The sequence below is a fragment of the Vanellus vanellus genome (assembly GCF_965231255.1).
Source record: "Vanellus vanellus genome assembly, chromosome: 22".
Lineage (NCBI taxonomy): Eukaryota > Metazoa > Chordata > Aves > Charadriiformes > Charadriidae > Vanellus > Vanellus vanellus.
Genome location: NC_138927.1, coordinates 6,061,326 through 6,075,203, shown reverse-complemented (window position 1 = coordinate 6,075,203; position 13,878 = coordinate 6,061,326). Strand labels below are relative to the sequence as shown.

The window sequence follows — 13,878 nt, the reverse complement described above, 5'->3', positions numbered from 1 at the left end:
CGCGCCGCGCAACCCAACCCGGCCCGGCCCGCCCCGGGGCCCGGGCCCCGCCGCCCCACATGCCCCGCCCACCGCTCAGCACCCGGCCTATCGGGGAGGGGCGCACCGCCCCCTCCCGCTCTCCGACCAATAGGAAATCGCAGAGGGCGGGAGAGAGAGGGCGCGGGGGAGCTAGCAGGCTAGGCGGAGCCGCGGAGGGGCGGGGGGGTGCCTGGGCTGTACCACTGACGCGGAGGCGGGGCCGCGCGGGATGCACCATCGCCGGGGCGCGGGGGATGGGGGGGGGGCGGCAAACGGGGAGAGGGTCCAGGTGGGTGGGGCGAAACCATTCGCTGCGGGGGGGGGCGGGGGGGAGAATGCCAGGTGGGGCTGAACCATCCGGGGGGGGGCGACACACAAAGTAGAGGCCTCCAGCAGCGCCCGGGCCCCGGCCCTGGCTTGTGCCCCCCGGGGTGGGTGAGAGCAGGGCCGGGGGGGAGGTCTGACACAGCCGGGCTCGGCCTGAGGGGGGGGCTCGGGCCCCCAGCAGCACCTCGGGGTGGGGTTTGGTGTGAGAGGGGTCCATCCCCTGAGGGCATCACCCCGCTTGCCCCATGGCGGCCTGGCCTCCCTGTGCCACAGCGAGACCCCCCCCGGCCACCGCCGGGGCAAAGGCCTTTATTTCCCCCAAAAAAACATGATGGTGGTTGGGAGAAAGTGCATCCCACAGCCAAGGGCTGGGGTGGCCATCCCTTGCTGAAGGGGGGTCCCCGCCATCACTGGGGGTGAGGGAGGCGGTGAGGCCCAGCGAGAGCAGGGTGAGGGGGCTGGAGGCTGGATTGGCACCCGGGTGGGCACGGGGACAGAGTGGGGGGCACCCACCAGAGCCCCCCCACACACACCAGCCCTCCACTCTGTGAAGTCAGTTGTTGGCTTTGGCCATCCATTGCCTTCGGGGGGGGGGTGGGGGGTGGGGAGAGTGGTGTTGGGTGAAATCCGCTGCTCCAAAGATTTGAAGCGCTTCAAATCTTTACTGCTTGAGGTCCAGTTCGCCAGTGCCCCCGGGGCGATGGGCACGGAGTCTGTGGGGCCCTGGGGCAAGGGGGAGCACCCCTGGACACCCCAACGCCAGGGTGTCCCAGCCACTGCTGGGTTCCTCAGGGCTGCTGCTGGTACTGGCCCTCGGTGGCGGTGAAGAAGTCCTCCAGCACACTCTTCATGTACTCGAAGGTGGGACGTTCCTCGGGCCTCTCCTTCCAGCACTGCATCATCAGTTCGTACAGCTCCTGTGGGCAGTTGTCTGGCTGCGGCATGCGGTAACCGCGCTCCAGGTTCTGTATCACCTCGGGGTTGGTCATCCCTGTGAGGACAACGTGCACGGCACTGAATTTGGGTCACCCGCTGTGTCGCAGGGTAGTACCCTACGTGTGCAAATCTCATGGGAAAGCTTCCTTCCCCTTCTGCTGCCTCTGAAACCCCCACTGGCCTTTGGGCCATGGTTGGCCCCGTGCCTGGGGAAGCGGTCGAAACCATCACGGTCTGGCAGGGAAGGGAGCCAGATGGGGCGGCTCGGGTGGTGTGTGTGCGTGCGGGAGTGCATGCACACACTCCTGGGTGTGCGCGTGCGTGTGTGTGTGTGTGTGTGTGTGTGTTCAAACCCTTCTGCTGCGCAGCTGCCGGGAAATCCTGACCTGGATACGGGATCCGGCCGTAGGTGACGATCTCCGTGAGCAAGATGCCGAAAGACCAAACATCGGACTTGATCGTGAACGTTCCATAATTAATAGCCTCTGGTGCCGTCCACTTAATGGGGAATTTAGCCCCTGAAAAACAGCAGGAAGGGGGAAAATAAAACATTACAGCTGAGCTGGAAACATCTCTCTCTGTTTAACCTGATGTGACAACCCCGAATCAGCCTCTGTCCCTGCTGTACGCCTGGGGATGAGCTGGGTTTGGTGACAGCCAGCTCCCCCTCAGCCCCCACCGCTTGGCTGGCTACACAGCCCCCAGTGCGGGCTGGCACCCCTGCAGCGGGCCAGCATGTCTGTTCCTGCAGTAGCCACCAGATAGGGCTGTCACCCCACCAAAAGCAGGCTCAGGTGGGTATGTGAGGTCCCTCAGTGCCCCTCCAGCTGTGTGTGGAGGGAAAGATGGAGGGGGGAGAAGGACCTCTGCACCGCCCTGCCTGCTCCCTTCTCCAGGGGCTGCTCGCCACCCTGCACCTCCTGGGGTGCTATGGGGACCCCCAGAAGAGCCTGGGGTGGGTGGGGTATCCTCCTCCTGCACCCCTCAAGCTGTGTGCACCCGAAGAGCGGTGCTCGGTGGGGGCACGTGTGGGGCCGAGGAGGTGGGGGACGCACCCTCGCGAGCCGTGTACTCGTTGTCCTCGATGAGGCGGGCCAGCCCGAAGTCGGCGATTTTGCAGCACAGAGTGTCTGACACAAGGATGTTGGCAGCCCGCAGGTCACGGTGGATGTAGTTCTTGGCCTCGATGAAGGCCATGCCTTCGGCAATCTGTGGGACAGAGTAACTGCAATTACCACCCGCCAGCCTGAGCAGGGCAGCCCTAGCTCCAGCCCCGGCAGAACCCTCCCCGCCAGCAGCCCTGCGGCTCCGTCCCCCCTCACCTGCGCGGCCATGTCCAGCAGTTTGTTGATGCTGAGCTTGATGCCTTCTGAGGTCTTGAGGAAGTCCACGAGGCTGCCTGCACGGGAGGCAGCAGGTCTCAGCGGCAGGCAGACGCGCTGCCTCCCTGCCCCATGGTGCCTGTTGGGGCCGGGTGTTGTAGCAACAGGTTCACTGGGGCACTGTCCCCCAGTGCAATGCCGAAAGTGGGGCTGGGCAGCTCACAGCCCCCGGAAAGGCAGGCAGGATTGGATGAGCTGAAGACCACCTTGCCTGCAAGGTCCTTTTCCCCCTGCCAGGGCTGACCCCTGAGCTCCCGGCCAGTGGGAGAGCCATGGCGCAAAGGCAGAGCGCAGGGAGGTGAAGGATGCTAAAAGCAGCTTGAGACACAGAAGCCAGCACTGACCGTTGGAAGGGAACAGCCAGGACCTGAAGGACCATGGCTCTGCACAGCCCCCAGCCATCCCCACCCATGGTGGGCAACACCCGGGTGCCCTCACCCTTCTCCATGTACTCGGTGATGATGTAGATGGGCTCCTTCGTCACCACAGCGTAGAGCCGCACCAGCCGCGGGTGCTGCAGGTTCTTCATGAGGTTGGCCTCCGCCAGGAAGGCGCTGGGTGACATGCTGCCCTGCTTCAGGTTTTTGATGGCCACCTTGGTGTGGCCGTTGTAGAAGCCTGCGGAGAGATGGGGCAGAGCGTGACAAGGCAGAGGGAACCCATCACCAGGCACAGCCGAGGGACGTGTGGCAGTGGCAGTGCTGGCCGAGGAGGCATGTGTGGGGGCTACTCTGTGGACCTAGAGCATCCCACCCCGAGGCTGCACAAGCAAGAGATGATGGAGATTGCAAAGGTTGGCTGAAGACGGGGCAGAGGACCCTTGCGCCCTGCAGGACTGTTGCAGCAGGGCCAGAGGACTCTTGGGGACAATCACAGCTCTGTGCTCGCCACCTCCTGGGCAAAAATCTGTAGCTGTTTTAACACCCCAGGCAGTTATTTTTATGTGTGGCTTTCAGCCACCAGAAGGAAAGGAAGCTGTTGGTTGCTGGACTTTGAAAAGGAGGGGCGGCTGGGGGAGCAGGGCAGCGACGCTGAAGCCTGGCTCCTGCCAAGTGCCCAGAGGGGACTTTGGGGGACAGCCACCACCCGTGGGACTGAAGGCAGGGACCCCGCTGCGGGGAAGGATAGAGGGGAGCAGGGCAGCCCCAGTGCCTTCCGCACCGCAGCACCCGGGGAGCGGGAGGTGCTTTTGTGGCTGGGTCACAGCCCATTCGAGGCCCCACGCAGCCTCCGAGCCCCCCAGCTGCTCCCAGCGTCACAGCGACAGCCACAACAAGGACCGTTTCCCGTACGGGGCCACGCACGGTGCTCGCGGGCCCCATGCCAAAGCCGGCAGCTGCTCTCATGGCAAGCGGAGCCCAGCTCGATGAGGACATGGTGCAGCCCCCGTGCATGCACGCCTGGCACCGGTGCTCTCATCTTGGAAGCGGTGCAGGGATCCAGGCGGCCAGGGATGGGAGAAGGGGAGAGCTTGGGCTGCTCTGGGTAAAGCAGACTTGGCCCTGGGCTGCTCTAGCTGCTGGTTTTCTCCCTTCTTCCAGGGCCCTTGTAAAAAGCCAAGGTCCCACGCTTGCGGTTGTGCTGTCTGCTCCATGCGAGACTCCAGCCAGACCCCTCACTGGCTTGAGGACACCGCAGGGCCCACGCGATGCTGCCCACACTGGTGCCCTCATCCAGGAGGAAGCACCCCAGTTTCATCCTGACTCACCCATCCAGACTTCTCCAAATTGCCCAGCTCCCAGCTTCTCCACCAACTTCAGCGACTCTCGCGGCACCTCCCACTCGTCCTGCCACCACGGCTTCTGTGGCTTCTGGGTCCGGCAGGGCTTGCCGAGGCGGGTGCACAGCCCGTCGGAGCTGCCTGTGGCACAGGGGCAGGCAGAGCCAGCATCAGTGCAGGCAGCAGGCACGGGGCACCGGGCACAAGCTAATGCCTTTGCTAGGGCACAGGTTGCAGTGTGTCCTGTTCATCCCATCCCCATCCCATCCCCATCCCATCCCATCCCATCCCCATCCCATCCCCATTCCCATCCCATCCCATCCCATTCCCCTCCCCTCCCCTCCCCAACCCAATCCCCATCCCATCCCATCCCATCCCATCCCATCCCATCCCATCCCATCCCCATTCCCATCCCATCCCATCCCATCCCATCCCATCCCATCCCATTCCATCCCATCCCATCCCATCCCCATTCCCATCCCATCCTATCCCATCCCCATTCCCATCCCAATCCCCATTCCCATCCCAATCCCCATCCCCATCCCATCGTATTCCCCTCCCCATCCCAATCCCCTTCTCCATCCCATCCCATCCCTTCCCATCCCATCCCATCCCATCCCATCCCATCCCATCCCATCCCATCCCATCCCATCCCATCCCATCCCATCCCATCCCCGTCGCCATCCCTGTCCTCATCCCATCCCCATCCCATCCACATCCCCATCCCTCTCTCCATCCCCGTCCTCATCCCATCCACATCCCCATCCCTGTCTCCATCCCTGTCCTCATCCCATTCTCATTCCCATCCCTGTCCTCATCCCATCCCCATCCCATCCCATCCCATCCCATCCCATCCCATCCCATCCCATCCCCATCCCCATCCCCATCCCCATCCCGTCCCCTGCCTGTAGGCAGGACCAGCCCCTGGACCACTCATCCTCCCCCAGCCCCTGGATGGCACTTACGTGTGTAATACTCCACCAGCTCGTGCAAGCTGCTGAAGGTGACGCGGGGGGAGATGTAGTACCCCCCATTGTCCATGTTGCGGATCTTGTAGTGCTTCACTGTCTCACCCTGGTTCTGGTCAAAGTCCCTCACCGACAGTGAGTAGGAGCCTGGGGAAACAGGGGACTGTGTGCGTGTGGGACCCCAGTGCTACTCCTGTGCTTCCCAGCGCCTTTCCCAGTGCTGGTGGCAGGAGATGCCAGCAGGACCTGTGGGCTGGTACCTTTGGAGGTCTCGCTCTCCCGGATGAGGAAGGAGCCATGTGTGTTGCCCGAGGCCAGGAGCTGCCGCTCCGCATCCTTGCGGCTGATGTTTTTGAAGAACCACCTGGGGACACGGGGCAGAGTTAGGGCTGGGGGGGAGCTAGGGCCACCTTCCCCCACTGGCGCTTCCGGGGATGCTCCTGGCACCTTCCCCTGCCCCGGCACAGCTCCTGCCCAGGCACAGCTCCTACTCAACCCCTACTCACGGCTCGGGCTCCAGGCTGTTCACCATGGCCACGAAGTTGTAGGGGATCAAACCCTCCTGGCCAGTGGTGAGCGACTGCGCCTTCCACCACTCCCCGCTCCTGCAAGGACACAGCACGGTGAGACCCCCCCCCAGCTGCCAGGACCCCACACAGACGCCCCTGGTAGCACTGGGGAGCCGTGGGGTCGCACCGGCGTGGGTGCTGGGACGCCATCGGCGCTCGCTCACTCTTCCAGGATGCGGAGCTTCTCGCCCTTCCGCAGCCCCAGGTCCCCGTCGTGCTTGGGCTCGTAGTTGTACAGGGCCACCACCAGCTTATCTGGGAGGACAAGCGGAGGGGCAGGGTGGCGGTAGCCAACTGGGGGGGTGTCCACAGCCATCCCCTGCTGCGGCCGGGCCTTACCTTGCAGGGGGGAGCATGGCGGAGATGTGGCCTCGTAGGACACCAGTGGGTCTTGCACCTCGGAGCCGTTGCGGATCAGCCTCTGTGAGGGGATGACGAGCCCCGTGAGCTCTCACTTTCCTGGGATTCGGCCATCCCACAGCCATCTCCGGAGGTATTTGGCCTCTGAGATGGGGGACAGGGGTTCTGCTCGCCCCCTCCTCACCTGGCTCTTGCTGTCGGGCTCGATGGGGTAATTGCAGTGCTCACAAATGTCGATGTTCTCGATCCAGTCCTCGTCGTAGTCCGAGCTGCAGCAGCAGCCCATGGTGGCTGCAGGGGGACGAGAGGCGATGAGGGAAGCCTTCGCACCCCGGCCCCAGCCTTGCCTCTCCCCCCGCTCCAGTATATCCCCATCCCCGCATCCGTCTGGCTGGCTGTCCACATCACACGGCCCATCCCGCCCACTCCCCTGGTCCTCCGCTGACCTGAGGGCATCCCTTGATTCTATGCCATGTTTCCTCCTAATTTTGTTCTGGCTTTGTTAATTAAAAACACTGAAGGCAATTCACTGAAGTCCCCAGCCTGCGGCTCCCCTTCCCCACCGGCACAGCCTGGCGTTGCTCCTTCGCCAGCTCCTTCCCACCCTGCAGCCCTTGAGCTGATCCCTAGATAACGATCTAATCATAAATACCCCATTAGCGATTAACACGTCCTTGCAGTGTGTTTTACGAGGTTTGGCTGGACCAGGCACCTCCCTGGCCCTAAAAGCGGCTCGTGGGGTCAGAGGCGGATGCGAGCGCTCCCCCACCCACGCTGCATCACCTCCGATTTCCTTCTCCCCGAGGCTCTCGTTCGCCTCCCCACCCCGTGCATTCGTCCCCGTCGCCCTGCTCCTGTTCCTCCTGCATCAGGGATGTGCTTTAAACCCCCATCCCTGCTCAGCATCGCCGCAATCTTGACAGCTCCCCCCAAAACATCAAGGACCCCCCCAACCTCAAGCATCAGCCCTGGCCACGGTGATGCCGAGCCGGTGCAGGGCTGCGCCCCGGGGTCCCCGACACTGCGGCACGGGCACCGGGGCAGCCTGGCAGCGGTGGCATGAGTGTGGCATGAGCTCTACAAACCACCCGGGCAGCTCTCGCCTTCCCGCACAAGCCGAGCGCGGCACGGAGCCGGGAGCCCCGGCAGTGTGTCATGTGGAAACGGCGGCCCACGGCCCTGGAAAAAAGCTTTTCCGCAGAATCCCCCACGCCTACACCACCGGGATTTATCTCCACCAAGACCTGCCCTCACCCCAAACCCTCTTTCCAGGCTCTGCCCAGCAGCTTTGGGGGCCCCGGTGTGGTTTCCGCAGGCGCTGGGTGCCAACGGCAGGGCTGGGAGCCCCGCGCCGCAGAGAGCCACCCCAGGTGTCTCTGCCCCCAGCACCCAAAACCGGCGGCCGCTTTTGCAAACGCCGAGCGGGAGCTCTTATCTGGCAGTGAGGCGGTGCAGCTGCGAGGGTCCCCATCCCCACCGTGCCCTGCAGCGAGACGGGTCCCCGGCACGCTGGCTGAGCCCCGGGAGCTGCTTTGCCGGGAGCTGCTGGCCACGGGCACCGCCGGCACCGTTTTCTCCTTGGTTTCCTACCCGGGAGCCATTGCGGGGCCGTGTTTTCGCAAGCACACCCGTAAATCCACCTCTCTCCGTGATGCTGGGGAGGTGCACGGCAGCGGGGGTGTCGTTTGAGTGCGTACCCCCATGGGCAGCTGGGGACACAGGGAAGAGCCTCGCAGGGGGTCCCCAGGGAGGGTGCGGGGTCCCCAGGGAGGGTGTGGGGTCCCCAGGTTGCCGCCAGCCCCTGGTGGCACCAGCCCCGGCCATCAGAGCCTGCTGCCAGCCAAACCCCCCCCCAGCCCGTGCTGCCAGGGCTGGTTTTGCAGGACCAGGAGCCCCCTCCCTTGGGGACGGCGCGGCTGTTTCAGCATCCATGGCACTGACACGAGGGGGGCCATCCCCGCCGCCACGGTGGCCGACGGGAGCAGCCGATGGGCGAATTTGGCGAGGAGAGTGCGGATGAGCGAGCACGCACACCACCCCCCCCCATGCCATGCGATGCTGCTTTGGGGACTCAACCGCTAAAAACAACCCTGGTGCCTTCAGCTTCTGGTGACACCTATTTGGGAAGGCTGTCTGGCACCCAAGGAGGGGCTCGGCCGTGCCGCGGTGCCCCAGGGCCGGCAGGAGGAAAGACCCCGGCGATGCCCAGGCAAAGCCCATACCCACCCCAAGCACAGCCCTGGCCCCGCAGAGGAGATGCCCCCGCTCTCCCAGCCGTGGCCACAGCCCTCCAAATACTTTTACCGAGGGTGAGCAGTGCCAGGAGATGTTTTTTTTCCCTTCCTGCACCAAGCCGGGGTGGGGAGGGAGGTGCTGCTATTGTGCTTTTTTCTTTTTCTTTTCCTTTTTCTCTTCTGTACTCAAGCCACAGCGTAATTTCCACCGAGCAGCCGTTCCACCTGCGCGGTGCGAGGGCCGCGCCGGTGACAATGGGGCGTTTGAAGTCAGGTTTTGCGACTGCATCTGTGCAACCGAATTTCTCATACGAGGGCTGCCTGGGAGGGATGCGTAGGCGCCCCTGCCCCGTGCCTCCCCGCGTCCCCGGGGAGGTGTCGGTGTGGGCACAGGGGTGTGCACACGCGTCCTTGCACGGCCACGTATGTCCCTCTGTCCGGTTTTGCTTGGGACTGTGTTTGGACCCCCCTCCCGGCTCTCGCCGGTGGAGCTGCCCCGTGCTGGCCCTTCCGCACACACTTCTTCGGCCGGGTCCGGTTGGTTTGTTCACGAGCGTGGGCAGGCGGGAGGAGGGCCGAAGGTTGGGCTGACCCCATCCTTGATGCTCTTCAAGGCTCACCGCGGTGCCCCGGATGTCCCCGAGCCAGCTGTGACCCAGCTGGACGGTCAGCCCCACGCTGGCGTAGCCTTGCAGAGGCGCGAAGGACCACGGCCCCGCAGCCGCCGTGGCAGCGGGGAGCTGTTTGCACTGAGACAGCGCCGAAACCAGGCGTAGCTCTGTGCCTGAACCCCCAAATCGGGCAGCGGACCCTGATGGACCGGCACTAAACCACTGCCTGGCCTTGGGGACAAAACTCCCGCTTTGCCCTGGAGATGGGGGCTCGGGGAGAGCCCCGCGAGGGGGCCAGCGCTCCCACCCCGGGCAGGCATAGGGCATCGGGGCAGCGGATTTCACCCTAATGGAGGCTACAGAGGAACAGGGAGTGCAGCCCTGCTCCCCTCGCCCCCCGCCCTGGCACCAGCGCTCACATCCCCCCGCAGCGACGAGCCCGAACCCCCATTTCCATCCCTCTGAGGGACAACCTCGGAGACTGCAACGGGATCCCCCCACCCTACGCAGGCACCGGGGTGGTCCCCAGCTCCCATCCGGAGGGCGCAAACCCTCTTGCCCCCGGGTCCCCGTTACCTGTGGGCAGCGAGGTGAGGACCAGCCGCTCTCAGAGTCCCATGGCCTGGCAGCAGGAGCACAGTCACCGTCCCTGCTCACGTCCTCTCCATCCCTGGCTGGAGCGTGGCGACCCTCGGGGGAGCAGAGACGAGCCCCCCGCACGCGGGCGCGCGCTCCCCGCCGCCGCCGCTCGCTCTTGCTCGCCGCCTGCCCTGGTTTCCTGCCTCATGAGCAAACTCTAGAGAAGCTGGTTCACAGCTCGCGCACAACCGCAAGAGCTAGTGACAAACCCCAAAGGCTTCCTGCCATCCCCGGCGCGGAGGGTCTCTGCTCTGGGTGCCCCCGGGCCACCAGTCCCCAGGGACTGGGTGGGCAAGGGGATGCTGAGCCCTTTGGCCGGTGGGGGAGAGGGGTCCCACGGGCTGGGAGATGTGCTGCGAGGGGACAGCAATGGGCAGGGGGTTGTCACCTGCTGCCCGGGTAGTCCTGGCTAGCTGAGACCCCCCTGGTCCACTGTGCCGTCCCCTCTCCGGTGCTCAGTGTGCACAGGCTGGCAGTGCCGTGCACCGGCCGCCCCTGACCCCATCGGACCTTACGCAGGTTGCGGGACTCATCCTGCACCCCGCAGCCCCCGCTTTGGCTGTCACCACCGGGTCACCCCAGACCCCGGCACCCTGAGAGCGGCGGTGACAGCGGCTGAAGCCGAGGGGACAGGTTGTGCCCAGGCCAGGCTGCCAGCCCTGTGTTTTTTGGAGACAGCTCTGAGCAGAGCAACCACAACGCTATTGTCTTGGCTTTTTTGCGATCAAACACGAAGCCGCAGGTACCTGCTGGCTGCATCGCGGAGGCACGGGCAGGAAGCCCAGCTGCACCGGGGGGGCTGCGGCAGCTGGGGGGGGGCACCGCAGCGCAGCATCCACCCTAGCAGGGACATTTCCCAGGGGCCGCCACGCAGCCCCCTTCCCATCATGTTTGCCAATGCCACGGGTGCCCCAGGCAAGGGGTGGTGGGGAGCGCTGCCAGGCCCTGGGGTGTGCCGCAGCCTTGGGGTGCACCCTGGGTTCTCCCCATGTCCTGCTGCTACCCTGGGAAGGAGAAGCAGCCCCCAAAATTATCCCCGGGTCACTCCACATCTCCCCCGGGTCACCCCGTATCTCTTCCCCGCCACCACTTGCAAAAAACATTCTGTGAAAGTCACGTCCCCAAGTGGCAACTTCTTTTGTAAAGGGTTTGGTGTTAACGGGGGAAAGGGAAAAGCCAAAAAGCAAACCCCTCTGGAGAGGGCAGAGTTGGCAGCCCCCGCTGGCACTACCCCTGGGGTCCCTCCCGCACCCGGCGCCGTGCTGCAGAGGGGGTCAGGAGATGGGGCAGGACGGGAGCCCGGGGGCTGCCAAACCCTGAGCGCTGCCCCGACACCTCCCAGCCTCAAAAACACACACACACCCCCATTCACAGCCGGTTCAGTGACGAGCGTTTCCTGACACGGCGCAGCCCGGCCACCCACCCCGGGACGCCCGGGGAGAGGCTGGCAGCGAGGGCCTCAAAGCAGAGATGCCGTCTCCCCAGCACAGCACCGTCCTGTGGCAGAAACCGCAGGAAACCGTGTGCCAGAGCCCCGGGGAGCAGCCGGAGAAGGGGCGATGGCAGCACCGTCCCTTCTGCCACCCCCGTTGTCCCCCACAGCGAAGGGCTGAGAGCCACATCTGGAGGCGCAGGCAGGTGCCCGGGTGCATGCAAAAAAAGGAAAAACTCATCCGCTCTCACCTTCACCTCCTTTTATTCCTTCTCAAAGGGCTGCTCCCCACGTTTTCCACCGTGATTGACCCCACCATCCTTAGGGACAGGGCACTGGGTGCCCCAAAACACCCTGTGCCCGATGGGGACGGTGGTATTTGCCATGTCCCCGGGACAGGGCCAGCAGCACCAGGGCTCAGCACTGCCTGTCCTGAGGGAGCTCAGCCCCCCACCAGCTCCGCAGTCCCCGAGGCATTTTGGGAGGGATCCTTGAGCCCTGCTGGGTCCAGATGCAGCCGTGGGTGCCCGCAGGGTCCCCGCCACGCTCAGCAGAGGGAGAACCGCCGGGAGTTGATGTTCATGCGGGTGACGCCGATGTGCTTGAGCGGCATGGAGAGCAAGAAGGCGGCCTTGGGTGGGATGTTGCAGAGCAGGTCCGAGTCTTCCTCGCAGCCCTCGAGGCCGAAGGTAGCGTCGTCCAGCATCTCCTTGTGCTGGTGGCAGGCCTGCTCCACCTTCAGCCGGTGCAGCTGCGCCCGCAGGCACATCAGCTGCTGCGCCAAGCGCTGGTCCGCAGCCTGCATCTCCTGCTGCGCGGGGAGACGGGCGTCAGGGCCGGAGCGGGACCGGCCGCGGGGTCAGCAGCGGGGATGCCGGGGTAGCAGGGCCAGGGAACAAACCCATCGGGGACCACGTGGCCCCGGGATCAGCACAGAGCCCACACACACTGTGCCGGGGTCAGCTCGGATGCCCGTGGGTTTGCACCCGCGTGGCTGTTCCTGCCTGTGCCACCACACAAAAGCCACCGCAGCGGTGCCACACCGATGAAGTCCACCACAGCCGTGCCACCAGCAGGGCAGGCAGGACAAGAGGTAAAGAGCACAAACGTGACCATGGGAAGTTCCATCTCAACCCGAGGAGGGACGTCTCTCCTGTGCGGGCGGCAGAGCACTGGCACAGCTGCCCAGAGAGGGGGGGAGTCTCCCCCTCTGGAGCCATTCCAGACCCGCCTGGAGGTGTCCTGTGCCACTGCTGGAGGTGCCCCTGCTCTGGCGGGGGGTGGCACTGGGGGAGCTCCAGAGGGCCCTTCCCACCCCCACCAGTCCGGGATGCTGTGACGGGGTGACAAGCACAGACCCTGACAGAGCCGTCACCCCCGGCACTGTGCAGGGGACACGGGCAGAGCTGCGGCACCACAGAGCCACATGCGCCTTCCAAAAATCCACATACACCGTCCGTGCTGGGCAAAGGCGCAAAGCACTGCGCTGCAGCTAGAGCGCCCTGGTCCCGGCACATCCCATTGCCGCTGCGTGAGGTCGGGCTGTAGGCACTCCCTCTGCGTGGAGGAGCCCCGTGGCCCCATCTCTGCTTTGGGGTTCAGCCCTCGCCCACCCCTTCTGCCCCCCCATCCCACCGGCAGCTACTCACCAGCTCCGTCCTGAGCCATTCCAGAGCTGCCTCCATGGTGGCAAAGCCGCAGACGCTGCCATCCCGCTCATCCTCGGGTTGCCCGGGGCCCTGCTCCGTCCCCCGCGTCCCCCCGGGGGTCCGGCTGCCCCAGGGCTGTCCCCGCACCCGGGCTTCCCACTCCAGGTAGGAAGGTCTCCGCGTCTGCAGCTTCAGCTTGGCCGTCAGCGCCTTCACGCTGGCCAGGCTCTCCTCCTCCCAGGTGGGCTCCTCTTCACCCAACTCCTTGAACTTCAGCTGGCCAAGGGGCATGGTGGCACCCACCAGAGCCCCCCCAAAACCCTTGGGTGACCTCTAAGCCCTCCCCCCCGTGCTAATGGGGCTGCTGCACCCCACAGGGTGAGGAGCACCCTGACCACAGACAGAAAGACAGACACCCACTGCACCCGAGCCCCCGCTATTTATTCACCCCAGAACAATAAAGGTTGGGGACGCCGAGGACAACTCTAACGGGCAGGAACTTTCCTTATCCAGCGGAGTGCAAAGGAGGGGTTTTTGGTTTTTTGTTTTGTTTTGTTTTGTTCTGTGCCGGTTTGGGCTTTTTTTGGTGTTTTTTTTTTGGGTGGGTTTTTTTTGTTTTTTTTTTTTTGTGTGTGTGTGTGTGTCCCTTTTCTTTTCCTTTTTGGCATTATTGTCTCCAGCTGGGAGGAGGCTCCCAGTTCCCCGCAGGAAGCCTTCACCGGGACGGACTGGCAAGGAGGAGCGGGGATGATTTATCCCCGGCCGCCTGGGACCGGGGAAGGGGGGGGACACGGGGGGACGGCGACGAAGGACGACAAAAAAAAAAAAAACGAGGAAGGAAAAAGCCAACCGGGAGCGGGGCGACGGACGGGACACGGGGCGAGGAGCCGGGGGGCAGCCGGGGTCCCGCGCCCCGGTCGGGCCCTTAAGGTGGAACGGGGTCAGGATGCGGCCGCTGCCCCCCCCCGCGCCCCGCTCTCCCGCCCGGCGGAGCCGCCCCGGGGCCGGACCACCTTAAACCCGACATCCG

At 64.7% G+C, this 13,878-nt stretch overlaps 2 protein-coding genes across 3 annotated transcripts; both read right to left on the bottom strand.

Annotated features, from left to right (window-relative positions):
* Positions 1 to 975: 975 nt before the first annotated feature.
* Positions 976 to 9,778, bottom strand: LCK (LCK proto-oncogene, Src family tyrosine kinase). The gene is made up of 13 exons (XM_082493966.1): positions 9,705 to 9,778; positions 6,468 to 6,574; positions 6,263 to 6,344; positions 6,088 to 6,178; positions 5,861 to 5,959; positions 5,615 to 5,718; positions 5,352 to 5,501; positions 4,375 to 4,527; positions 3,105 to 3,284; positions 2,607 to 2,683; positions 2,340 to 2,493; positions 1,671 to 1,802; positions 976 to 1,339 (listed from the first exon to the last, which is right to left on the bottom strand). Exons 2-13 carry the CDS (start codon positions 6,567 to 6,569, stop codon positions 1,137 to 1,139), a joined length of 1,527 nt encoding a protein of 508 aa, XP_082350092.1. The 5' UTR covers positions 6,570 to 6,574; positions 9,705 to 9,778; the 3' UTR covers positions 976 to 1,136.
* Positions 9,779 to 11,454: 1,676 nt separating this feature from the next.
* On the bottom strand, positions 11,455 to 13,633 carry FAM167B (family with sequence similarity 167 member B). 2 transcript variants are annotated; one of them, XM_082494324.1, is made up of 2 exons: positions 12,849 to 13,633; positions 11,455 to 12,010 (listed from the first exon to the last, which is right to left on the bottom strand). In XM_082494324.1, the coding sequence occupies exons 1-2, from the start codon at positions 13,137 to 13,139 to the stop codon at positions 11,747 to 11,749; spliced, it is 555 nt and encodes a 184-aa protein (XP_082350450.1). In that variant the 5' UTR covers positions 13,140 to 13,633; the 3' UTR covers positions 11,455 to 11,746. The 2 variants fall into 2 exon arrangements, with proteins under 2 accessions (XP_082350450.1, XP_082350451.1); XM_082494325.1 differs by having other exon boundaries at positions 11,455 to 12,007.
* Positions 13,634 to 13,878: the final 245 nt, after the last annotated feature.

Bases quoted from the DNA above. Each gene is read 5' to 3' on its own strand.
- LCK (XM_082493966.1), bottom strand. From the start codon at position 6,569: ATGGGCTGCTGCTGCAGCTCGGACTACGACGAGGACTGGATCGAGAAC. The intron at 5,502-5,614 runs GTACCAGCCCAC...CTGTTTCCCCAG, and splicing joins GGAGAGCGAGACCTCCAAAG to GCTCCTACTCACTGTCGGTG. The intron at 1,803-2,339 runs GTGCGTCCCCCA...GCTGTTTTTCAG, and splicing joins CGAGTACACGGCTCGCGAGG to GGGCTAAATTCCCCATTAAG.
- FAM167B (XM_082494324.1), bottom strand. From the start codon at position 13,139: ATGCCCCTTGGCCAGCTGAAGTTCAAGGAGTTGGGTGAAGAGGAGCCC. The intron at 12,011-12,848 runs GTGAGTAGCTGC...CTCCCCGCGCAG, and splicing joins AATGGCTCAGGACGGAGCTG to CAGGAGATGCAGGCTGCGGA.